The sequence below is a fragment of the Salmo salar genome, chromosome ssa23 (assembly GCF_905237065.1).
Source record: "Salmo salar chromosome ssa23, Ssal_v3.1, whole genome shotgun sequence".
Lineage (NCBI taxonomy): Eukaryota > Metazoa > Chordata > Actinopteri > Salmoniformes > Salmonidae > Salmo > Salmo salar.
Genome location: NC_059464.1, coordinates 42,759,059 through 42,780,393, shown reverse-complemented (window position 1 = coordinate 42,780,393; position 21,335 = coordinate 42,759,059). Strand labels below are relative to the sequence as shown.

At 41.3% G+C, this 21,335-nt stretch overlaps 2 protein-coding genes across 8 annotated transcripts in view; both read left to right on the top strand.

Moving 5' to 3' along the window:
* LOC106584683 (unconventional myosin-IXAb) overlaps nt 1-2,750 on the top strand; it is a 294,941-nt gene extending 292,191 nt beyond the window's left edge. For all 7 annotated transcript variants that reach the window (XM_045706467.1, XM_045706470.1, XM_045706469.1 and 4 more), the window contains one exon: nt 840-2,750. In XM_045706467.1, coding sequence (XP_045562423.1) covers nt 840-1,204 — 365 coding nt within the window. In that variant the 3' untranslated portion in view covers nt 1,205-2,750. The remainder of the gene's footprint in view (nt 1-839) is intronic.
* An 11,812-nt stretch (nt 2,751-14,562) lies between these two features.
* LOC106596922 (protein PML) lies at nt 14,563-19,356 on the top strand. The gene is made up of 3 exons (XM_045706236.1): nt 14,563-14,966; nt 15,148-15,208; nt 18,522-19,356. The coding sequence occupies exons 1-3, from the start codon at nt 14,952-14,954 to the stop codon at nt 19,085-19,087; spliced, it is 642 nt and encodes a 213-aa protein (XP_045562192.1). The 5' UTR covers nt 14,563-14,951; the 3' UTR covers nt 19,088-19,356.
* The last annotated feature ends 1,979 nt before the right edge of the window (nt 19,357-21,335 follow it).

Sequence of the window (21,335 nt, the reverse complement as noted above, 5' to 3'; positions counted from 1 at the left end):
GTTTCCATGGCCGAGCAGCCGCACACAAGCCTAAGATCACCATGCGCAATGCCAAGCGTCGGCTGGAGTGGTGTAAAGCTCACCACCATTGGACTCTGGAGCAGTGGAAACACGTTCTCTGGAGTGAGTCACGCTTCACCATCTGGCAGTCAAACGGACAAATCTGGGTTTGGCAGATGTCAGGAGAACGCTACCTGCCCCAACTGTAAAGTTTGGTGGAGGAAGAATAATGGTCAGTTAATTTTTTTCATGGTTCCGGCAAGGCCCTTTAGTTCCAGTGAAGGGAAATCGTAACACTACAACATACAATGGCATTCTAAACGATTCTATGCTTCTAACTTTGTGGCAACAGTTTGGGGAAAGCCCTTTTCTGTTTTAGCTTTGGGATGAATTGGAACGAGCCAGGCCTAATCGCCCAACATCAGTGCCCGACCTCACTAATGCTCTTGTTGCTAAATGGAAGAAAGTCACCGCAGGAATGTTCCAACATCTAGTGGAAAGCCTTCCCAGAAGAGTGGAGAAGAGTGTATAGCAGCAAAGGGTGTGCCAACTCCATATTAATGCCCATGATTTTGGAATGAGATGTTGGACAAGCAGGTGTCCACATACTTTTAGTCATGAAGTGTATGTAACATGTATGTATGTATGTATGTATGTATGTATGTATGTATGTATGTATGTATGTATGTATGTATGTATGTATGTATGTATGTATGTATGTATGTATGTATGTATGTATGTATGTATGTATGTAACAAAAAAAGCTATTTTGTCCTTGGGAGGGGGGTGGGGTGGATGGGTTAAACAAAATATTTTAAAAACCCTAACCCTTTCAACAGGCACCTATCACTCCCGGAAGTCTGAAGCCAAGAGCCGCCGCTGCCTCCGGAGACAACCCAACTCGGTCGACTCCACCGCCTCCTCCTCGCTCTCCTCCTCCTCCATTATACCTCAATCCCCCAACTACCGCTTCCGCTCCTCCTCCTCCGGCCCCCTACTCTCCTCCTGCTCCTTGGGCCTAGGAGCCCCCTTAGTAGAGTCCGAGAGGGACCCGAGTGGCACTGTGGGGGTGAAGAGTTGCCACCGGCTCAGGCTGAGTAGAAGCTCGCCGCTCGAGGCCCCTGAGGGCCACAGGAGGGAGTCAGACTTCAGCTCACTGCCCCAACAGCTGGTTCTGTATGGCAGTAACGAGTTTATGGTATGAGGGAGAGTTGCGGTGGAGACAAGACATCCGAACCGCCTTCCATACCAATAGTGTGTATGGGGGGAAGGAGGGAGGGAGGGAAACAGGGCTCGAATGGGTCATGTGGGCATCCATCTCTCACTGCTGTCCTTCCCTAGCTCTGCCCATCTCTATCCTCCTTCTCTGTGCCAGGAGGAACGCCACCCTTCCCATGATGCAGTTGGGCGCCGTCCTCTCGGCGGGAGAAGTGAAAGGTGATGGAGAAACAAAAAGAGAGATGGAATGATGAATGGATGAAAGAAGTACTGAGATGGAGGACTGGCAGGAGGCTGTAAAGAAATAAAACAGTGACTAAACGCCAGATAGCAAGTGAGTGAGGAAAGTATGAGGGTGGCCGCCTTGACTCACCTGACCTTTGACCTCCAAGCCCCTTGACCCCTGCTGGAGCCTCGGGGGGCACTGGGGGGCTGGAGATAAGAAAAGAGAGAAGCAAGTAGACAGCGCCTTCTTTTGAACGCAGGTCTATGGTGGCTTGAGCCAGAGTCACTGACTGAGAGGACTATCGGCCATTTTGATACGAGCCACTCGGCTACTCTCTGGCCATTTTGATACAAGCCACTCAGCTACTCTCTGGCCATTTTGATACAAGCCACTCAGCTACTCTCTGGCTATTTTGATACAAGCCACTCAGCTACTCTCTGGCTATTTTGATACAAGCCACTCAGCTACTCTCTGGCCATTTTGATACAAGCCATTCAGCTACTTTCGCGTCCGTTTTCACGTTTACACAATACAACCTGTCCATGAGGCCGCATGCTCCTTCATTACACTTGTTTCCTATGCCAATTAAAGAGACTATGGCGATGATGTGTTATAAATATGTATTATGTGATCTAATTATTATGTTATTAAAAATATATAAATGGAAGGAACTCCAGTGTTCAATGTTTATAATAACCGTCTCTTATCTGGAATCTTTTGCAAAAGGAAGTGTATGAGATTCAGGTTATGGTTTTGTTTGTTATTTGTTTGTTTGTGTTTTGTTGATTTTTAACACTGCAAAATGTTTTAAAGCGGTTTCTGTTGCATACCCTAATGAACTCGACCCAATGTTCAGTTAGTGCCACTTCTTCTCTTGTGAAAAAATACAATTCAACAGCAAGAGGCTGATGTCAGTCCATTCAGAACACGTAAGTTACAACCATCACGCCACTGTTGCCGTTGTGGTTGATACGGCGACTCTGGTTTTCAATGTTTATCAGATATAATGTATTGTAATGCCTTTTCCATCATTGGTCTGTGTTCCCCCACAATCCTACGTTGATGTTACATTGATCCTACATTTATTCTGAAACATTGGTGTTAAGAGTAACCAAATCAAGGCTCGATTTGTTTTTTTGGGGGGGTGTAAAACAAATTGTGCATTACTATTGTTGTGTTATAGTTACCGTTGACGCTATTGTCATCTTAGAATAAATCCTATCTGTACCAAGAGGTGGTGTGTGTGCGTGTGCGTGTGTGTGTGTGTGTGTGTGTGTGTGTGTGTGTGTGTGTGTGTGTGTGTGTGTGTGTGTGTGTGTGTGTGTGTGTGTGTGTGTGTGTGTGTGTGTGTGTGTGTGTGTTTGGTTCTCACACACACACACACAGTCCTCTGACATGTACAGTTCATTTGGAAAGTATTCAGACCCTTTGACTTTTTCCACAATTTTGTTACGTTACAGCCTTATTCTAAAATGGGATGAAATAAATCATTATCCCCTCATCAATCTACACACAATAACCCCATAATTACAAAAAACAGGTTTTTAGACATGTTCGTTAATAAAAAATAAAAAATAATATAGAAATACCTTATTTACGTAAGTATTCAGACCCTTTGCTATGAGACTCGAAATTAAGACCAGGTGTATCCTGTTTCCATTGATCATCATTGAGATGTTTCTACAACTTGATTGGAGTCCACCTGTGGTAAATTGAATTGATTGGACATGATTTGGAAAGGCACACACCTGTCTATAGAAGGTCCCACAGTTGACAGTGCATGTCAGAGCAGAAACCAAGCCATGAGGTCGAAGGAATTGTCCCCAGGGCTCCAATACAAGATTGTGTCGAGACACAGATCTGGGGAAGGGTACTAAAAAATGTCTGCAGCATTGAAGGTCCTCAAGAACACTGTGGTCGCCATCATTCTTAAATGGAAGAAGTTTGGAACCACCAAGACTCTTCCTAAAGCTTGTCGCCCGGACAAATTGTGGTAGAAGGGCCTTGGTCAGGGAGGTGACCAATAACTCGATGGTCACTCTGACAGAGCTCCAGAGTTGCTCTGTGGAGATAGGAGAACCTTCCAGAAGGACAACCATCTCTGCAGCACTCTACAAATCAGGCCTTTATGGTAGAGTGGCCAGATGGAAGCCACTCCTCAGTAAAAGGCACATGACAGCCCGCTTGAAGTTTGCCAAAAGACACCTAAAGGACTCTCAGACCATGAGAAACAAGATTCTCTGGTCTAATGAAACCAAGATTGAACTCTTTGGCCTGAATGCCAAGCGTCACATCTGGAGGAAGTCTGGCATCATCCCTACTGTGAAGTATGGTGGTGGCAGCATCATACTGTGGGGATGTTTTTCAGCGGCAGGGACTGGGAGACTAGTCAGGATCGAGGGAAAGATGAACGGAAAAAAGTACATAGAGATCCTTGATGAAAACCTGCTCCAGAGCACTCAGGACCTCAGACTGGGGCAAAGGTTCACCTTCCAACAGGACAATGACCCTAAGCACACAGCCAAGACAACGCAGGAGTAGCTTCGGGACAAGTCTCTGAATGTCCTTTAGTGGCCAAGCTAGAGCCTGGACTTGAACCCAATCGAACATCTCTAGAGAGACCTGAAAATACCTGTGCAGCGACGCTCCACATCCAACCTGACAGAGTTTAAGAGGATCTGCAGAGAAGAATGGAGAAACTCCCCAAATACAGGTGTGCCAAGCTTGTAGTGTCCTACCCAAGAAGACTTGAGGCTGTAATCGCTGCCAAAGGTGCTTCAACAAAGTAATGAGTAAAGGGTCTGAATATTTAAATGTGATATTTCCGTTGTTTATTCTGTATACATTTGCAAAATGTTCTTAAAACATGTTTTTGCTTTGTCATTATGAGGTATTGTATGTAGATTAATGAGGGGGGAAAAAATGTAATCAATTTTAGAACAAGGCTGTAACGTAACAAAATGTCGAAAAAGTCAAGGGGTCTGAATACTTTCCGAATGCACTGTATGTGTCCCATACATCCTTTGTGCCAGCCAAATCCTTCACCTCTGACTCTTCCTTCCTAGGTGTTTACATTGGTTCAAATATGAATGAACCTTTCCATACATTTACTCTTGAGCTCAATGTGTATTTAAACACCTCACATAGAAAAGGCCATCAGTTTCAACCGTCCAGTGTGATTAAACAGACAGACGACTATCTCTGGTACTCTGAAAAATACTTCTATACTCTCTCTGTCACTCTCTATACCGTGTAATATCCTGTGTGTCTTATAGAGAGTCTGTCTGTCTGTCTGTCTCTTCTCACCAGTGATTAACCTGGGGTTAAATTAGTCTTCTAATATCTTGCCGTTACTGTACTGTACTTGCCATCCCATGCTTTACAACAAGCACGTATTTGAAACAACACATTCACGGTCTTGTCATGGGCAAGGGGTAGGACTTGATTGCAGAATAGTCATCATAATGAATAGGGAATGTGGTTTGCCTATGTGTTTGTCACAAGCTTGCCTCTTCTTAAACTGTAACATCCGGATTTCCCACTCTGTCCGAAACGGGTAGACAGGACTTGCTGCTTGTGGTCTACTATTAGGGTGGAGCGACGGAAATTCCAAATCATAGTGGTGTTTTAGGGAGCGGGAACCTCAACCAGTCACAACCAGTCACAACTAGTCACAACCAAACCGGAGTCATATGCATTAGGCATCAAACTGAAGAAAACATCCTGAAACAGACAGGGACTATCGGAATTGACTACCAACTGCTTGTTTTCGTTTCTACGTTGCAAAGCATTTTGCTATGGTGTGCCCTAATGAATACCACCCTGGTTGTCAGAAACAGCACTCGGAAGTTCAGTTTGAGACAGGTGTACTGTGGGTTTTTGAGCAGTGTGGGAGAAAAATAACTATTTCTACTGGTCAACAACAACAACAAGCTAAACTAAGATGGTATTTGTACACCCTATAAGGCTAACTTTGGCCAATGGTGTCCTGCTAAAGTGAATGTACCTATCACTGGAAGGCAGTTCTCTGCTTTTTTGTTGTTGTTGTCTTCTTGTGTTCTTTTTATATACCGTATGTATGTTGTATTTATGATCATGCTTGAGTGTACATTGTGTAAATGCCTGTTATAAAAATGATATATTATCCTGTGTATGACTCCTTATATAATATTAATCATGTTCAGTTGTTTTTACAGGCAAAAAAAAAGACTTGAGCAATTGTATTTTTTGTGTGCTCTACTCTGGACACAGTTGTGTATATAAGGGGCAGTTATTGTAACATTTATTCTTCATTTTCAATGTAAAAAAACAGTACCAGTCAAAAGTTTGGACACACCTACTCATTCAAGGGTCTTTCTTTATTTTTACTATTTTCTACATTGAAGAATAATAGTGAAGACATCAAAAACTATGAAATCATCTAGTAATCAAAAATGTGTTAAAATCAATATATATTTACATTTTGAGATTCTTCAAAATATCCACCCTTTGCCTTGATGACAGCTTTGCACACGCTTGGCATTCTCTCAACCAGCTTCACCTGGAATGCTTTTGCAACAGACTTGAAGAAGTTCCCACATATGCTGAGCACTTGTTGGCTGCTTTTCCTTCACTCTGCGGGCCGATTCATCCCAAATTATCTCAATTGGGTTGAGGTCGGGTGATTGTGGAGGCCAGGTCATCTGATGCAGCACTCAATCAACTCTCCTTGGTCAAATAGCCCTTACACAGCCTGGAGGTCTGTTTTGGGTCATTGTCCTGTTGAAAAACAAATGATAGTCCCACTAAGCGCAAACCAGATGGGATGGCGTATCTCTGCAGAATGCTGTGGTAGCCATGATGGTTAAGTGTGCCTTGAATTTTAAATAAATCACTGACAGTGTCACCAAACAAAGCACCATCACATCTCTTCCTCCATGCTTCATGTCAGGAACTACTCATGCGGAGATCATCCGTTCACCTACTCTGCGTCTCACAAAAACACGGCGGTTGCAACCAAAAATCTCAAATTTGGACTCATCAGACCAAAGGACAGATTTCCACCGGTCTAATGTCCACTGCTCGTGTTCCTTGGCCCAAGCAAGTCTCTTCTTACTGGTGTTCTTTAGTAGTGGTTTCTTTGCAGCAATTCGACCATGAAGGCCTGATTCACGCAGTCTCCTCTGAACAGTTGATGTTGAGATGTGTCTGTTACTTGAACTCTGTGAAGCATGTATTTGGGCTGCAATCTGAGGTGCAGTTAACTCTAATAACCGTATCCTCTGCAACAGAGGTAACTCTGGGTCTTCCTTTCCTGTGGCGGTCCTCACGAGAGCCAGTTTCATCAGAGCGCTTGATGGTTTTTGCAACTGCACTTGAAGAAATGTTAAAAGTTCTAGAAACGTTCCCGATTGACTGACCTTCATGTCTTAAAGTAATGATGGACTGTCGTTTCTCTTTGCTTAATTGAGCTGTTCTTGCCATAATATGGACTTGGTCTTTTACCAAATAGGACTATATTTAGTATACCACCCCTACCTTGTCACAATACAACTGATTGGCTCAAAAGCATTAAGAAATAAAGAAATTCCACAAATTAACTTTTAACAAGGCACACCTGTTAATTGAAATGCATTCCAGGTGACTACCTCATGAAGCTGGTTGAGAGAATACCAAGAGTGTACAATGCTGTCATCAAGGAAAAGGGTGGCTACTTTGAAGAATCTCAAATATATTTTGATTTGTTTAACACTTTTTTGGTTACTACATGATTCCATATGTGTTATTTCATAGTTTTGATGTCTTCACTATTATTCTACAATGTATAAAATAGTCAAAATAAAGAAAAACCCTTGAATGAGTAGGTTTGTCCAAAACTTTGACTGGTACTGTATATGTCTATGATTGTTAAAACAAAAATCAATAGGCTTATTAAAGAAAGCCAAACTGTTGGCCTGCAAAATTATTTAGTTACATTTTCCAAGTCACTCAATTATTAAAATCGCATTAATATGGTTGAATATATCGGACAAGTATTATGATTCGTTGTCACATGAAAGTCTATAATTTGGATATAGACTACTGTGCTTTCTTTGTATGGTAAAAACATCCATCACGAGCAGTGGCGATTTTAGCTTGTAAATCTTGGTGGGGCAAACTCCCCAAAAAATGCTTAGATGCATACCAGCAAAGACACTACAAAACAACACATTAATTGCACTATAATGGCGACAAGCGGTGCCCACAAACTGTTAGGGCCTACATAAAGCTGTCCCAACAGCAGAGCTTTCTTTTCAGCACCATGGAGTGAATCCTTACCACGGCTAACAGCTGAGCCTTGTCTGGCAGCAAAACAATTCATTCAGCCTTGTTTACTGCCTTTAAAGAAAAACATAGCTGATATGGCTGACTTGCTTAAACAAATGTGGTTTCTAATGACAATTGAGATGTACAAACTATGGCATAAGGGAACAATGAGTGGATAAGAGGCATTCCGTAACTTCGATTAAGACAAAGAGCGAGCGACGACGGACGTAGTCAGTAAAACTGTGTTCAGCACTTTTGAAATGTACAGCGACAGAATGCAGAACATTGTAAGGCGTGGTTGTTTGCTGACGAGGAATCAAGTGCAGGAAAACAGCGATTCAGGGTAATGGCTTTAATAGGCACACTGACCAAACAACAAGCCAACCCAAACAGCGCACAACAAACCAAAGTGCCCCAAACACAAGGGACAAAACACAGCTTGCGCAAACATACGCACCAATGAAAAATGTGTAACCACGCACAGCATACAATTAAGATAATCCCGCACAAAGACCAGGCGGGCCTACTGGCTAATAAAGCCCGCTAATCAGCCCAACTAAGAACAGGTGCACCTAATAACGAAAAGGGGGAAAACAAAAAGAGAATCAGTGGCAGCTAGTAGGCCGGTGAAAACGACCGCCGAGCGCCACCCGAGCAGGAGGGGGAGCCACCTTCAGTAGGAGTCCTGACAAACATGGGCTGCTCTTACAGTATTTCCCCTGTACACCAAGTCAGAACCATAGAATAAATAAAGGGGGCATATAAGCAGACAATGACACCTCTTACAATATTAGATGATGACATTTCTTAAAAAACTGTTTATAGGCTCCATGTGTAGCACCACAGAGTCAGAACAGTAACATTAAGTGAAATTAAGAGGTGAAAATAGACTAAATTATTAGGGTCAGGCACATGGGCCACTAACAGCTTACTACACAACATACACTTAGTATTACTTTCTTAGCTACAGTATACATATCTCCCTGGCATATTACATAATTTATGCAGCAGCATACAATACATTTGTGGACTCACCTTGTGATGTGCTCGCTTAAACATCAAATCAAATTGTATTTGTCACATGCGCCGAATACAACAGGTGTAGGTAGACCTTACAGTGAAATGCTTACATACAAGCCCTTAACCAACAATGCAGTTTTGAGAAAATTCCTTAAAAAAACTAAGAGATAAGAATAACTAATAATTGAAGAGCAGCAGTAAATAACAATAGCGGGGCTATATACAGGGGGTACCGGTACAGAGTCAATGTGTGAGGGCTCCAGTGTCGAAGGTTATTGATGTAATATGTACATGTAGGTGGGGTTATTAAAGTGACAATGCATTGATAATAACAGAGAGTAGCAGCGGGGGGGGGGGGCAATGCAAATAGTCTGGGTAACCATTTGATTAGCTGTTCAGGAGTCTTATGGCTTGGGGGTAGAAGCTGTTTAGAAGCCTCTTGGACCTAGACTTGGCGCTCCGGTACAGCTTGCTGTGCGGTACTGTAGCAGAGAGAACAGTCTATGACTAGGGTGGCTGGAGTCTTTGTCAATTTTTAGGGCCTTTCTCTGACACTGCCTGGTATAGAGGTCCAGGATGGCAGGAAGCTTGGCCCCGGTGATGTACTGGGCCGTACGCACTACCCTCTGTAGTGACTTGCGGTCGGAGGCTGAGCAGTTGACGTACCAGGCAATGATGCAACCTGTCAGGATGCTCTCGATGGTGCAGCTGTAGAACCTTTTGATGATCTGAGGACCCATGGCAAATCTTTTCAGTCTCCTGAGGGGGAATAGGTTTTGTCGTGCCCTCTTCATGACTGTCTTGGTGTGCTTGGACCATGTTAGTTTGTTGGTGATGTGGACGCTAAGGTACTTGAAGCTCTCAATCTGCTCCACTACAGCCCCGTCAATGAGAATGGGGCCGTGCTCAGTCCTCCTTTTCCTCTAGTCCACAATCATCTTTGTCTTGATCACGTTGAGGGAGACGTTGTTGTCCTTGCACCACACGGTCAGGTCTCTGACCTCCTCCCTATAGGCTGTCTTATCGTTGTCGGTGTTGTGTCATCAGCAAACTTATGCTGGTGTTGGAGTCGTGAATTGCCGTGCAGTCATGAGTGAACAGGGAGTACAGGAGGGGACTGAGTACGCACCCCTGAGGGGCTCCGTGTTGAGGATCAGCGTGACGGATGTGTTGTTACCTACCCTTACCACCTGGGGGCGGCCCATCAGGAAGTCCAGGATCCAGTTGCAGAGGGAGGTGTTTAGACCCAGGGTCCTTAGCTTAGTGATGAGCTTTGAGGGCACTATGGTGTTGTACACTGAGCTGTATTCAATTAATTGCATTCTCACATAGGTGTTCCTTTTTGTCTAGGTGTGAAAGGGCAGTGTGGAGTGCAATAGAGATTGCATCATCTGTGGATCTGTTGGTGCGGTATGCAAATAGGAGTGGGTCTAGAGTTTCTGGGATAATGGTGTTGATGTGAGCCATGACCAGCCTTTCAAAGCATTTCATGGCTACAGACCAGGGGCGGAAATCCCGGGGGGGACGGGGGGGACACGACCCCCCCATCCTGGGAAAAATATGATTTGTCCCCCCCAATATATCACTGAAACATAACTATGTAATTTAAATAATATTAATAATACGCAATGAAAGCAATTGTGCTGATTATAGACACTTAATAGCGCGTTTTTAAGTTTCAAAAGATTGCGACCCCCCCACCCTTTGCCTCACAATGGTTTGATCCACTGCCAGTTCCTTAGTTGGCAAGGTAACAGAGGGGTCGTATCTGTCTGAAAGGCACTCAATGAACGTAACTGACGTGAGGTTAATCTAGTCAATCGCGCACACACACTAGGTGAATATGCAGAGCTAGCGCGCAAATATTAACTATTAAGCTAGCTAGTACCTATTCCATTTATGTGGCGTCGTCAAAGATGGAATCTTTGCTATCGTCAATTTATTCCAAGATGAGCATGCAGATGATCTAAGTTAGTGCTTCAAAGTCCCTGTGATAAGGTTAGTGATAAACTGAAGTCCAAACTGAACAGAACTACACTCTCTTCTACCATTGTCTTAAATATATTTAATGGTCTCGTTGCAAAAGCTAAATTGTCGCAAGGGAACTTTTATTTATTTATTTTATTTCACCTTTATTTAACCCGGGTAGCAAAGATTATAGCAAACACCACTGAAACTGAATTGGTGCTCGCTAGCTTTGCAAATTCAGCTATTGTTGGAAGCCAGCCAATATGAAACAAACTATTAAAATTACAAAAGGTTGCAGCATATGTTGTGTAAATGGTGAACTCATACAGCTGTCAACTCTTGTCATTTTAATCCGTTTCACATTTGCTAGCTACCTTTTAGATCGAAGCCCAAATAGAATGATAGAAGATGATAGAAGCCCATCTCCTACTGTAAATAACCTACACACTGTGTGTGTGTGTAGCCAGCCAGCCAGCCAGCCAGGTAGAAAAATGGCAGAAAAATAAAAGACGGACATCAGAGTATTTTTCAATACACCAAAACGCATAGTAAGAACCCTAGTAGCCTAATATCTCAAAGACTAGTTGATAAAATGTTCATAAGAAAGAAATGAAATTCTAATGGAAATGTTTCACAATGATGTCATTAGGCAGAGCAGGCAACAGATGGCACACAGACAGCAGAGTTGGGGACAGATATGCAGGGACAGACTGGCAGAGACAGGGAGTCTCAGGTAAGTTTGTTGAGTCTTTGTTTGGCAACATTATGAAAGGTTCTCAATTTTTTTGACTTGTAAAATAGGAACATAATTGGAAAATGCCATGGATACCCCCACTCTCAACTTAAACTGGTGACTGAACTAAGATTTGTTAAAGGCAATGGTATTGCTGTTGTGATTAGTTGTGTAGTTTTGGGTACCGGTAGTTAGGAGTACGGCAAACACCTTATTTCTTTGGTTCCTCAATATACATTTACCATATTACAATGTAGGCTATGTGTTACAGCACTACTTTTGGTGTCCCCCTCAGGAATTGCTCTTGAGAAAATTTCATGTAATTGTCCCCTCCAAAGTTGATATCAGATTTTCGCCCCTGCTACAGACGTTAGGGTTACAGGTCCGTAGTCATTTAGGCAGGTTACCTTAGTGTTCTTGGGCACAGGGACTATGGTGGTCTGCTTGAAACATGTTGGTATTACAGACTCAGACAGGGAGAGGTTGAAAATGTCAGTGAAGACACTTGCCAGTTGGTCAGCGCATGCTCGGAGTACACGTCCTGGTAATCCGTCTGCCCCTGCGGCCTTGTGAATGTTGACCTGTGAGCACACAGTCGAACAGCTGATGCTCTCATGCATGTTTCAGTGTTACTTGCCTCAAAGTGAGCATAGAAATTATTTAGCTCGTCTGGTAGGCTCGTGTCACTGGGCTTCTCTCGGCTGTGCTTCCCTTTGTAGTCTGTAATAGTTTGCAAGCCCTGCCACATCTGACGAGCGTCGGAGCCGGTGTAGTGCGATTCGATCTTCGTCCTGTATTGATGCTTTGCCTGTTTGATGGTTCATCGGAGGACATAGCGGGATTTTTTATAAGCTTCTGGGTTAGAGTCCCACTCCTTGAAAGCGGCAGCTCTATCCTTTAGCTCAGTGCGAATGTTGCCTGTAATCCATGGCTTCTGGTTGGGGTATGTACGTATGGTCACTGTGGGGACGACGTCATCCATGCACTTATTGATGAAGCCAGTGACTGATGTGGTATACTCCTCAATGCCATCAGAAGAATCCCGGAACATATTTCAGTCTGTGCTAGCAAAACAGTCCTGTAGTTTAGCATCTGCTTCATCTGACCACTTTTTTATAGACTGAGTCACTGGTGCTTCCTGCCTTAATTTTTGCTTGTAAGCAGGAATCAGGAGGATAGAATTATGGTCAGATTTGCCAAATGGAGGGCATGGGAGCGCTTTGTACACATCTCTGTGTGTGGAGTAAAGGTGGTCTAGAATTTTTTTCCCTCTGGTTGCATGTTTAACATGTTTAAGTTTCCTGCATTAAAGTCCCCGGCCACTAGGAGCGCCACCTCTGGATGAGAGTTTTCCTGTTTGCTTATGGCAGTATACTGCTCACTGAGTGCGGTTTTTGTGCCAGCATCGGTCTGTGGTGGTATGTAGACAGCTACGAAAAATACAGATGAAAACTCTCTTGGTAGATAGTGTGGTCTACAGCTTATCATGAGATACATGAGATACTCTACCTCAGGCGAGCAAAACCTTGAGACTTCCTTAGATATCGTGCACCAGCTGTTGTTTACCTACATGCAAACACTCCATTGAATAGTAGGCAACTGGTTGCTTTGCACTGCTTGCAGTTAGTCACTGATTCCTTCCAAACGACTCATTGTGGAATTTGCGATTTCCAACTTGTATGATCTTTTTGTCCAATGGTCGATGAGCACCGATACGTTTTATCTATAATTTATTTTCATATGACAAGGATTAAAAAGGATTTGCCAGTAGATTGTCGACTTGATTCATGATGACTGCTAGCTAAGACCTTGAAAATAAGATGTTGACATGATCAGTCCAATCAAGGCTACTGTACATATAACGTGATTTGTCGTCATTTTATCTGTGGCCAATGACCTTGAGCCTTCTTGGAAGTGCCCTTGTAATATAACTATATGGGTGTGGTCCAAACACTTAAAAGACACACCCTATCCCCTCAGCCCTCAAATTAAGTGGACACTTAACGTGGACACCATGACGTCTGACGAGTATACACTTACAGGGCAATGGGTGCGGGAGGAAGGAATGATTTTTAAATGGACCGCCCTTGGCCGGAAATTCGTCACTCGCTTATCCCACGATGATTGTATTTTCAGCCGACCGTAGCTTGTGGGTGATTTATATGCGCTACAGTCAATTATGAGTGCATGTCTACTTATATTAACTATATAATTATTAATATACATCTACTGTATGACAGCTAGCAAATGAATTAGCTAACTAGCGTTAGCCTGCCTAGCTGGATCTTCTGAAGAGGGAAAATGTTTTATTTCTACAATTTCCAAAAGATAACCAAACAAAAACATATTTACTTTTTATGTAGTAGCAAAATTTCTAACTTAAAAAAATATATATTATTTTTTTTTTAATAAAAATGTGTAACTTATTTGCATTCGTTTTTTTGCTTCCACTTATATGTTGACTTCTCCATTGATGTTGTTTTTACGTTTTCGCTGACTTTCCTTAGCGGATGTACAATCGTCGCGAATACAGTTATGTGGAGTTTCAGGCCCCAGAGTGAACATAATTGTACACTCTCAAAGCCGACTAAAAACGAGGGCTGAGGGGCTGCAAACTTCCCTTGCTTTGCTAATTATTTGGGCCACCCACCAAGATGGCAATGGGCATTTCCCCAAGGGCATAAGGCGAGGGTAAGTGGACGAGGTTGTGTCTTTTAAATGTTTGGACCGCAAACTATGGCAGGACACAAGGGCTGCAATTCTAGATGTCTACCCTTACTGAGGACATAAAATTCGTGATGACATAGTGTCCCCATGAGTGACAGAACACTGAGCCAATCACAGCGCAATGCTCCTATTTCTGGCTCGCCCAACAGAAATCACTGATCTAGGCTGAAACACCTGCAAGTTGGAGCTGCCTTCCTCAAGAAAACCATAAAGAGACCATGTGTGTATGCGGCTTTATTAATTCAAAAAATATATTTTACATTGTTTGCAAACTGATATGTGACAAGTATTAATGCCAAAATAACATGCAAAACAGGAACCCCCCCCCCAAAAAAAATACAAAAACGGCCCAGAATGACGGGTCTGATCACGAGTCACTCCAGCCGAAAGAATGAAACCAGGCGAACGGTGTGTGGAATATTCTACATTTGTTCGTTGTGTTGACGAAATCCTTCTGAAAATAGTCATCTGACTACGGTTGTTATTCTTCACTTCCCTCTAGCCCTTTTCTATACCAATGTCACGATGATTCAGTAACGAAACGCATTTCTTTTAAATTGTTTAATGTTGAGTAAGCAATGCCTGAAACGAAAGTAACTTTATATAAGTATCGATTCGCTCTTACCACCGGCCCATCCCTTGTGGCCCATCCCTTATGGGCCACCTGAATAAACTATTATTTACGAGTCACTATAATATAAAAGGGTACTTCATTTGACGGCAGACAGGATGATTTGAGAGACTATTTAGGATTTTGACAGCTTCGACGTCGTTATGCAGTCCTCTTTGGTAAGATCATATTCCGTTGCTCAGTTGTTGATTTTATATCATTGATAAACGATTGTTTAAAAAACGGTTTCGGAGAGTATTGCTATTATTTTAAACACAAAGTCAAGTCATTCATTCATAATGAAGATATCATACATTGATTAATGGTACTGATTTGACTAACTGTACTTTGCTTATCCAGGGTATGGGAGCAGTGTCTGGTGATACCATAGTATTCTTTGATTTGGAGACTACCGGATTAGGTATTGTACAAAATATATACCCTTGTTTTTAATATTGTTAGGTTGATAGAGTGCTTTACTGTTTTATGTTAAAAGCCTCTATAATAAAAATTGATGTAGTAGACTTACAGTAGTCTGAGGGTAATAACCAGTGGTGGGAAAAGTACCCAATTGTTATACTTGAGTAAAAGTTAAGATACTTTAATAATCCACGATTAAAATTAAAGTCGCCCAGTAAAATACTACTTGAGTAAAAGTCTTTAAAGTATTTGGGTTTTAAATACAGTATACTTAAGTATCAAAGGTAAATGTAATTGCTAAATGTATAGTTAAGTATCAAAAGTAAAAGTATAATTAATTAAAAATTCCTTCAGCAAACCAGACGGTACAATTTCCGTGATTTAATTTTTTTTTTTTTTTAAGGATCGCCAGGGACACACTCCAACACTCAGACATAATTTACAAATAAAGCATTTGTGTTTAGTGAGTCGGTCAGATCAGAGGCAGTAGAGATGACAAGGGATGTTTTCTAGATAAGTGTGTGAATTGGACCATTTTTCAGTCCTGCTGAGTACTTTTGGGTGTCAGGGAAATTGTATGGAGTAAAAAGTACATTATTTTATTTAGGAATGTAGTGGAGTAAAAGTTGTAAAAAATATATAAATAGTAAAGTAAAGTGCAGATACCCTAAAAGACAACTTAGTACTTTAAAGTGTTTTTAATTTAAGTACTTTAAACCACTGGTAATAACTGCTTTGTTGTTGTTGCATTTCCCCTTTTAGTAGTAGACTATACACACAAAGTATTGTAAATGTTAGAGCTAAGAAACCCTGTATACATTACAATTCAGGAACTTTCTTTGGACTACTTTTAAAGCATATTTGTGACAAAGATGTGCGTGGATGTTAATAATAGAGTGACAATTTGATCCCTGCTTTCTCTATTAACGAAAGTGATGTGTGAAAACGAGTTCCTGATGTTGTGCAATATCTACTGGCTCACCTGATGGTCCAGGATAGCTATGTTCTCATATTTATCATCAATAAACCATATTATTTATGAGCCATTCACAATAGCAAAAATCAATGTAGCCTTAACAAGCCATTGGAAATAGAGCAACACGACACATGAGCCTGTGCTGGTATTATGATAAGGTATTATTATGAACTGCACACTATGGGCCCGATTCAGATTTAGAAAATGTACGCCTTTCCTATGCACTTCTCAGTAGCTCGTATTCAGACTTAACTTATGTAGGTGCGTAACGGGGTTTCAGGCGTGGTTCCCTTGCGTTCGCTGAATAAATGTAATTCAACCACTGACAACCCTCCCACTTGCTGGCCATCAGATTTTCATGTGGAGTTTTTATTCAGTAGGGTTTATTTATCTAGAGCCATCCCTTTAACTTTGGTGTACCTTTAATTAGAATTTGTATCGACAGACTCATATACTATAATATATGGAATGGTTCCGAATATTAGGGATACATTTTTAATGATTTTTTTCATTTATTTTACCTTTATTTAGCTAGGCAAGTCATTTAAGAACACATTCTTATTTACAATGACGGCCTACCTCGGCCAAACCCGGACGATGCTGAGCCAATTGTGTGCCGCCCTATGGGACTCCCTATCACGGCTGGTTGTGATACAGCCTGGATTAAAGAAAGCCACGTAAAGACATGCATATTCTTCTTCTTGACAGCACCAATTGGTAGATTAAAAAAATACTCTGATCTTGTATTTAGGGTTCGGACAGTATTCATGAACAATACAAATAAATAAAAAATTGGAAAGTTTTTACGAACAAAATATAATGGTGAATCAAAAATAGTGTTTTGATTCATCCTGAAAGTTGCCATATTCAATTGTTCAACTCTTGAAATATTGGAAGGTGAGAAAAGTGTACAATAGGGGTTGAACAGTAGTCCTATAAATCTACCCAAATAATACTAATTCCTCCCTAACCATGGAACGGTGAGGATAACGGTCCTGTACAGTCGTCAGTTATAAATGTAAGGAAACGAACACTAAAGAGACAGTTATAAATGTACTGTGTGTATAGTGGCTAATATTTAGCATGATACAAATTGGAGAAAATAAATACTGTGAAAAGTCCAGACAATTATACTGAACCAAAGTATGAATGCAACATGTAAAGTGTTGCAAGGATCTGTACATAATTCCTGGAGCTGAAAATGTCCCAGTTCTTCCATGACCTGCATACTCACCAGCATGTTTGAGATGCTCTGGATCGACGAGTACGACAGCGTGTTCCAGTTCCCGCTTTTGAAGTGGAGTGGGACAACATGCCACAGGCCACAAACAACAGCCTGATCAACTCTATGCGAAAGAGATTTGTCGCGCTGCATGAGGCAAATGGTCACACCAGATACACTGGTTTTCTGATCCACACCCCTAAGTTTTTTTTTTTAAGGTATCTGTGACCAACAGATGCATATCTGTATTTCCAGTCATGTGAAATCCATAGATTAGTGCCTAATGAATGTATTTCAATGGATCGATTTCCTTATGAACTGTAAATCAGTAAAATCATTGTGTTTATATTTTTGTTTCATAAACATCACTGTGGAAAAGGTGATATGTTGATATGCTTCTGTTTGCTGCCATATGACTGGTTTCACATTTGTCTCCAGCGATCATAAGGCTATATTTACAATGCCCTTATCCAAACGGTTTAATCATTTACCTAGCTCTTATCAATAGTAAATTACAGTGCATGGATAATGGTGTTATTTCTATTGGGGGAAAAAAGGAAAGTAGATATTATTCCACTTGGAACAGACAGGTTGCTCGACTTTATTCATCGTGTGTAAAGGTGGTGGAAATATGAAGTAATGAAGTCAAGGTCAGAATACGGTGTATCTGTGGACATTCATTTGATCTCCACCCCAAACCAATAGCGGGTGAATAGCATCACCTCTTGCTTAAGTTCAAGGTCAGAAATAAGTGTAGGGGGAAAAAGTGCATTAAAAAGGGAATTATGTTCCATTTACCTGCAATTTACCTCAGGTCAAAATTCCACGTCTATTAGAATACAGGTGCTACATTAATCATAAATGTTTTTTTACACAGAACCAAAACGTCTTCTCCTACAGGGACAGCCGAGGCACACTTTATTGTTTTAGTTAGCACCTTTGTTCATATTTTACATGTGAATCCAGCCTTGTCACAATACTGGCAAGTATTAAACCTACTAACCAATAACCCTAACCCCTCCTAACCTTAACCCAACTGTGAATAGAGTTTAACAGGGCATAAGGGTAAACGGTACTGTCCTTTAAATGTGACGGAATCTCCATCTACCTCCATAGACACATCCATGTGTGACATCATCCAGCTGTCGGCCATCAGCGGGGAGAGGACATTCAACGTGTACGCTGTTCCTCGTTGCAGCATGACGGACGAGGCCTCCAGTGTCACAGGGTTCACCGTCAGGGACCACCGGACCCTCCTCCTAAATGGTCGACAGGTGGACACCATCCCCCTCAGGGAGGCCCTCACCTCCTTCATCTCCTTCCTCCGCTCCTTCCACAAGCCCCTGCTGGCGGCCCACAATGCCCGGCGCTTCGACTGCCCCGTGCTGGCCAGGGCTCTGAGGGAATTCTCCCTGATGCACGAGTTCCAGGAAGTGGTGTCTGGTTTCCTAGATACTTTCAGGATTAGTAAGGAGATGTTTCCAACCCAACTGGCCAAGTACTCTCAGGAGTACATGGTGAGGGTGTTCCTCAAGAAGACGTACGATGCTCACAATGCCTTGGAGGATGTCAAGGCCCTGCAGGAGCTCTATCAAAAATGGAGTCCCAGCCAGAAACTGGTGCGCCGTCACACCTTCCCCCTGCAACATGCCTCTAACCCATACACTAGAAGGGTTTTCTGATCGAGGGAAGCATCTGTAAAAAAAAACATATAATAATATTTTATTACACGCGCAGGTTTTTTGTGTGCCCTTGTCTTTCCTGTGCATATAGTACTTTTGCGGATGATATTGTCCACAGTATAAAAATAAGAAAATTTAACTGTATATATTGTCATGTACAATTTTAGCAAACAATAATCATGTGGTAGCGTGTAATTTTTTTATTTTTTTAAATCATGCTTTATAAAATTGTTATTTTAAAATGGTTATTAAATAAAGTCTGAAACAGGTTTAGGATTTTAGTTGTGTTCTTGGTTCCACTGTAAACATATATGAAGAAATGGGCCTACCTTGTAGAAACTACTGACTATTCAGATGGATGGAAACGGGATAAAATGTAAATAAATCTGTCAAACCTAAGGGATTCTGTGCTTCTCAATAACATTAATAGTGCTATATGGGAAACGTTTTGGTTGGACAACTCATTTCAGGTCGAGAGGGGTCAACTCATTAGTGGACTGCGCTTTTCAGGGTCCAGCTGCGATATCATCTCTCAGTGCGTCTGTCAGGAAAAACGTGTGTTTCGAAAGGAGTGGTCGTTTCTAAAGGAACCATATAAGGAGAAGTGGGGGTTTCTAAAGGTGCCACTCAAGACATCGTTTGGGTTATCGGACGTTAGTCATGATCTGCAGAGATAGCAGTAAGGAATTTCAGTTATGATTTTTTTATTTTTTATTCACTCACTGCGAGCTGTGTCTTTGAAAGTTACCCACTGGTAGCCATGTATGCAGCATTACGTTTTTCGTAAATGTAAATGCTAGCTAAAGTTAGCTACCTTAATCTATTAAAAAAAAATGTTTTTTCTTTTTTTCAAGCTGAAATGAGTTGTCCAACCAAAACGTTTCCCCGAGTTTCGCATATAGCACTAAAGAGGACCAATGGGTACATATTGAAGATATGCTCATTCCCAGAATCTTATTATGTGTATATTTTCAAAGGAAAAGCTAAGAACATTAACAACTTCATAGTTAAGAACAATATAACAACATGGAAGAAAATTAAACGTATTCTACATGAACCAATATCACTTCCTAAAAACAACTTTATGGAACAATCCTAGGAGAGCTTTTCAGAATTCACAGATAAATTGGTCAATGACAGAATTAAAAAGCAATTTTGGATTGATACATGCAATTTAAAAGTTTCAAATCACAGAAATTCTGTTTGAAATCTTTTGGACATCAGAGAAACCTTGAGGGGATCTTATTTGAGTCAGAAAAGGATGATCATATGATAGGTAAGATATACAAAACCTTGCAGAGAGCCAATCCAACTGACAATCTCTTAGAAACAAAATATAAACTATTGGAACCAAGGCTTAAAAATAACTTATGTTGGCACAAGATGGAGGGAATGTTGAAGCATAACTAATGAAATTACAGTTATCGAAAATGTATGCTTAATCCAGTATAAACTAATGTATAGAATTTATTATACACAAGACAAAATTCACCAATGACAATGACTCATTCCCAATGATCCATGCTTTCTGGGAATGCTAATAAAGTCCAAAAGTGATGGGCGGAGCTAGAAAGTTGGCTGTCAGAAGTATCACAATGTAAACATACATTTAATCTGTCTGTCTGCATATCTCAAGATGGCATATGGGGGTGTAGTGAGATGCCCAATGGGCTGGACGATTATTTTCTCATCACTCATCTTGAAAAAAAACGTATACTAAAAATGTGGAAGTCAATCAATCCGGCATCATTAACACAATGGGAAAAATAAAATTATTTATTATTGAAATATTGTAATAGCATGGGCGACCAAGAAAAACAAATTGGTACAATTTAAGGCCATGTGGCAAACAATAATGCAGGCACTGTGGATGGGGGTGTGGCCAGGCACTGGGGATGGAGATGTGAGCATGCGAGTCTGGGCAGATGAGACGGAGTCATTATTTGTGAGTCTGTCTGTAAATTGTTGTTCGTATGTGTAACTGTAACTGGTTTGGGGGAACATTTTTTTTATTTATTTTTTATTAAAACGGTTATTTCGTAATGGTTAGGTTGTTATGAATGCACTGATATAAGTGGGTGTAAGTGGCATTTCGGCAACTTTGAAAAAAAAAAACTTTATATTGTTAAATAAAGGTTAAATAAAAATGATTGAAAATATATATACCGGAGTTGTGCCTGGATATAACCTGTTTTAGCATGGACATTGCCATTGAGGGATTACACCATGTTAAAGTAGTGAACTGGTG

Bases quoted from the DNA above. Each gene is read 5' to 3' on its own strand.
- LOC106596922 (XM_045706236.1), top strand. The intron at 15,209-18,521 runs GTATTGTACAAA...CTACCTCCATAG, and splicing joins TTTGGAGACTACCGGATTAG to ACACATCCATGTGTGACATC.